Source organism: Gavialis gangeticus, unplaced genomic scaffold (assembly GCF_001723915.1).
Source record: "Gavialis gangeticus isolate Ggan-Ray unplaced genomic scaffold, GavGan_comp1, whole genome shotgun sequence".
In the NCBI taxonomy this organism is placed as follows: Eukaryota; Metazoa; Chordata; order Crocodylia; family Gavialidae; genus Gavialis; species Gavialis gangeticus.
This window is the reverse complement of record NW_017729022.1, coordinates 171,270,608-171,275,153: the sequence shown is the minus strand read 5'-3', so window position 1 is coordinate 171,275,153 and position 4,546 is coordinate 171,270,608. Positions and strand designations below refer to the sequence as shown.

General features: G+C 40.2%; 1 protein-coding gene across 2 annotated transcripts in view; it reads left to right on the top strand.

Annotated features, from left to right (window-relative positions):
• Positions 1-4,546, top strand: part of AIDA (axin interactor, dorsalization associated) — a 62,753-nt gene that overhangs the window by 49,990 nt on the left and 8,217 nt on the right. The window contains exon 6 of one of the 2 annotated variants that reach the window (XM_019516487.1): positions 2,409-2,420. The exons of the other annotated variant lie outside the window; for it this stretch is intronic. Within the exon in view, the coding sequence (XP_019372032.1) occupies positions 2,409-2,420 (12 nt within the window). The remainder of the gene's footprint in view (positions 1-2,408; positions 2,421-4,546) is intronic. 2 annotated transcript variants of the gene reach the window in all.

The window sequence follows — 4,546 nt, the reverse complement described above, 5'->3', positions numbered from 1 at the left end:
TTTTTTTTGGGGGGGGGGGGGGGAAGGGTGCATGTTTTATACAAGAAAATGTGGTATTTGTTCAATTTTGCCATCTGTTCAGTTCAAACATTTTTATTTAGTACTCTTTATCATGGAGGATGAAGCAGTTAGTTATTTTCTTTGAACTGTCTGTTCAACAGTAATTTTCCCTGTTGGCCTCTGAGGGGTGTAGCTTACTAGCTTTTGTGTTGAATCTTTTATGAGAGATGACAGTTTGGCTTAAACTTCCAGGGCTGCAGACTGCGTTATTTTTGCTGACTTGATAAAGCATCGCACATTTGAAAGCACATAATGATTGATATGTCTATGTGTTCTAGTCGAGATTTAACCAGTTGCCCTTTCTTTCAGTCTAGTTTAGATTTGGGATTGGGGAGCAGAAAATTTTAATTTAGACATCTTTTGTTTCTTTTTCCTCCTTGAGATCAAAATGGTGAATTTCTGAATTTTGGGAAGGGGTTTGGAGATTAGTACTAGTATTATAACCTGTGAATACAAGGAACAAACTGAGATGGGCACTCCATCTATATGAGCAGGGCTCCACTTGGCACTATGATAATTGTATATAAAAGATTTCTGCATGCCATCACTTATCTAGTGTAGTTGTAAAAGCTTAGTGGAAGTAGTGCAGACTTTAACTGACTAGACTTGTAGTACAGTACATAATTACAACATCTGAAGTCAGCTCTCTTTCTGTCTCTGCTCTTTGTTATGGGAAATTGTATGTAAATGTGAGTTCTGTCTTGGTTTCAAGTCTAGTGTTGACCATGGCATTGTTTTCTGTTTTCCACTCTATCTGTAAGCCAGCTTTGAAACCATATTAATGGACAATACTGTGAAAAAAACCAGGATGAAGATAATTCTAAGGATTCTAAGAAGCTAATTTTAAGAAATGTTTCTAAAGAGTTTATCTTGTATATAACATAATGAGCCAAATGCTAATGTCTCAGTAAGAAGCTAAATGGCCAGTGAGGTTTGAAGAAGGAGCTACTTTAAAGAAAACAGGCAGCCTCATAAAGAGCAGGAGGGCAGCATGGTAAAAATGGATGGTATAAAAAAGAAAAAAGCACAACTTTGTTTAAGTTGCCTTTCATTGATTGATTGTTTGCTGATAGCTGCTTGCTAAGAATTGAGCTGCAGCCTGTAGCTCACTTGCATCCATTATTATTACATGTGCAATTAAACTGATAACAAGAATGAAGCGCATGAACCAAACTGCCTTCCAGAAGAGGGGTTCTTTCTCTTGGGATTCACCTCACCAAGGTGCCATCAGCAAAGCATTTTGGGAAAGTTTACTGGTCTCCTGCACTGGAAGATCTGCTCTGGAGGTAACTGGTCACCTCTCTCCTGAGCTCTAAGCAGCATCTTGGGAAGCATTCAATTCACATGGACACAGTATGGCTCTGTTTAGAACAACAAGGAGGTGAACGTGGTACTCTTATTTAGCCTTGTTCCCTGGGTGCACCCACAGTTGGATCTGTTTATTGTAGTTACAAATGCTTGCTGCTTTTTATCCCTTGTGAGCTGTCTTGGCTCTGCAGTACTGCCAGAATGAGTTGGGTCCTTCTCCTCCTGGTAAATTGCTAACAGAATGAGTCGTTCTGATTTGTCCTGATCAAACACTTCTGTGCTTCCCGAATGAAGACAGCAAGTTGTATAGGTGCACCCAAGGACTTCATATGGTGTGCAAAACTGCCAGAAGAGAGGGTGTGCACCAGGAGGAAAGAACCCAGCTTGACTCTACAGTCAGGTTGAGATGGCCAGATTGACCTAGACCTCTGTTTAGCTGGATATAGAAACCAGAGCGAACGTCATGGCCTACCATGCCTTTTTCTCAGAGAAACTTTCTTTTTTGGAGGGATACGATTGCACTTTACGTAGAGGTGAGGTCGCCACCTCATAAACTAAACACTAACATTTACTTTGTCACACAAATTACTCTGTCAGTTCACATCCAGCCTTTCACTCAGCCTTTCTTCTTGAAGGCTAAATTAAACTGTCTTAATGCACACACACTAAAATACCTTGAGTTGTTGTTCCATCTTGGCCAGTTTGAATTTATCTTTCCTGTCGCATGTAAACATTGGTGTGGCACGGCTCTTGACATTACGGCGACTGGTCTGTTTGTCTTCAGGAGTCAGATCATCATTTTTCTGTGGACAATAAGGCCCCGACTAAACTAAACCATTAACAGAACTTTCTGACCTGAGGCCTGTGAAGCCTAAACACAGTCTCAGGTGAATTAATATGTCTACGTTGTACTTTCCTCACAGGCTTTGCTTCTTGTATGCTTTTAATCCGTATATCATAACTGTATTGTCTAACTGTCCATGATCTTGTCTTCTACATGCATGGCTTCATCATTGTCATATGCTACTCCATTCATCCAGGAGCAACTGAAGGTATGACAACCTCTTTATATATTCAGTAACTTTGATCATGTTGATGTTGTTAATGGCGTCTTTCATGTACATCTTAATTCCAAATGGCAAAGTATAGTTGTCTAGCAGTGAAAAAGTTTGAGGTGTTTTTGGTTGTGAAAATCGGGTGAGAAAAAGCTCTGGTGAAGCTCATTAGATGGCAGTTTAGAAACTTGGTTCTCTTGCGTGCTTTGTCTAACAGCATTATGACTTGCATGTGTAGCAGGGTTTCCTTTGAGGTGAATGTCTGACTGGATATGTGCTGCTGACTGGAAACCTTTTGTCCAGAAAGTTGTGTTACCGGGGTATCTTGGCAAATACACAGGTACTTTGTTCTTTCATGTTTGATGGCTCCCACAAAAAATGAGTAGAAGGCTCCCTTGTCATTTGATGTGGAACCATCGAAGTCTCTCCTGGGTAGCTTCACTTAAAAAGGAGAATGTGAACGCTGACTGATGACTATGTGCCTCGGGTTCATATACTATATAGAGGTTGCTATGAGCTGATAGCTCCAACATAAAACAAATCTAGTGACTTCTATCCAATTTCTAGTTAATATCACATATATGATGGACTTGTTTTTTGTAAGTGGTTTTAGGGATTAAGGTGCCAGGAGATGGGGCTACCCAAGGGAGGGAGGGAATGGAAGAGTTGAGCTTGAATCACATTCCTACTTGGCGGTTAGTAGAGGACTTCGTAGCGTTAGTCCAGCACCATCTAGAAGCAGCAGATATTAGAGGTTTGTTCTTAATCACTTCAATCTTTCCAAGAATGAGACTTGGAGAACCACTTGAAATAAATACTTTACTGACAGGCAAAAAAGTTTCCATCCCTGGATAGCGGGGAAAAAATTGGCATCATGTGCTTTTTTTTGCCTTTTGACTGGGCCTCTCTTCTCTGCAAATGACTTTGGTGTGCCTCTTTCTATTTTTGGGTCAGCGGAAGATGGGAAATGCATCGCTAAACCTTTCAGGAGTAGAGAGAGGCTGGTGAAGTACAAACCCTCATTTTCTAAAAATAACAAAATGGAGAAGTGTCTCTCATAAATATAGCATAAAAACACATGGCAGCCTGAAGTGGGGTATAGGTATATACACACACTAATAGGAAATAGAATATTTATCTCTTATATAATAAAAATCTCCAGTTACTTACCTCTGTTTTTAGTGCCGTTAGGATTGTCCAGTTAAATCTTTATTAGTCTGTTCCTCATTCTCAAGTTTAAAACCTGTCCCATTAACATTAAGTGCTGGGGACCAGATTCCTCCTTGGAGGGCAAGAGGAGTATGCAAGTGCATGCAGCTGTAACCCATTCTTCAGTGTACAGCATGTTTCTTTGTAGCAGCTGGTGCACAGTGGCTGTGAGTCTACTACAACCACTACCAGGGTAGTAACAAAAGTCCTTGCTGGCTCCCAGGGGTGGCTAGATGGACATACGGCTCCCGCGGAAGTCCGTGCAAGCTGGACAACACAGTTGTGAGGAGAAACACATGATCCTTTCAAAGCCTGCCTCTGCTAGTGGTCTAAAAAATCTTAGGTTCTCCAAGTCTCAAAACCTTTTCAAATCTTAGTAAATGTTTTTTTAAAAACTGACTTAATTTTCTCCCTGCTCCTGACCTCCACCCTGAGAGAGGTTTTTTTTTTCATTATTTATTTTATGGCATCCTACAATTTGCAATAAGAATAAAGCTTTAAATTAAACTCGCTCATGTCTTTGATTACTATTTCTCTTAGGCATGTAAGACTTTTAGTAGTAATAACACCAAAGCGTGGATTAAAATTTCCCCATTTTCTCTAATATCAGCATGCAGGAAAGAGCCTGTGGCTGGTTACAAGGGTCTCTGACTTTCAGTGCTCCTGACAACTTAGACTTCATGGAGACTGCCAGCTGTGCTAACTGTATATCTCGACATTAGAGGGATTCCTTTTTGCTCTCCGTCTTGATGTTTAGCTGGAAATGATTTCCCCAGAACTGAGGGAACATGAGAGTTGCACACATTTTTTTAGTTTATTTTTTTTGTGCTGCTGTCTTTTTTAAGTCCATTGCTTGTAGAACCATGAATGAACGCTTCTCCAGAAAACCCTTTTTTTTTTTTTTTTTTTTTTTT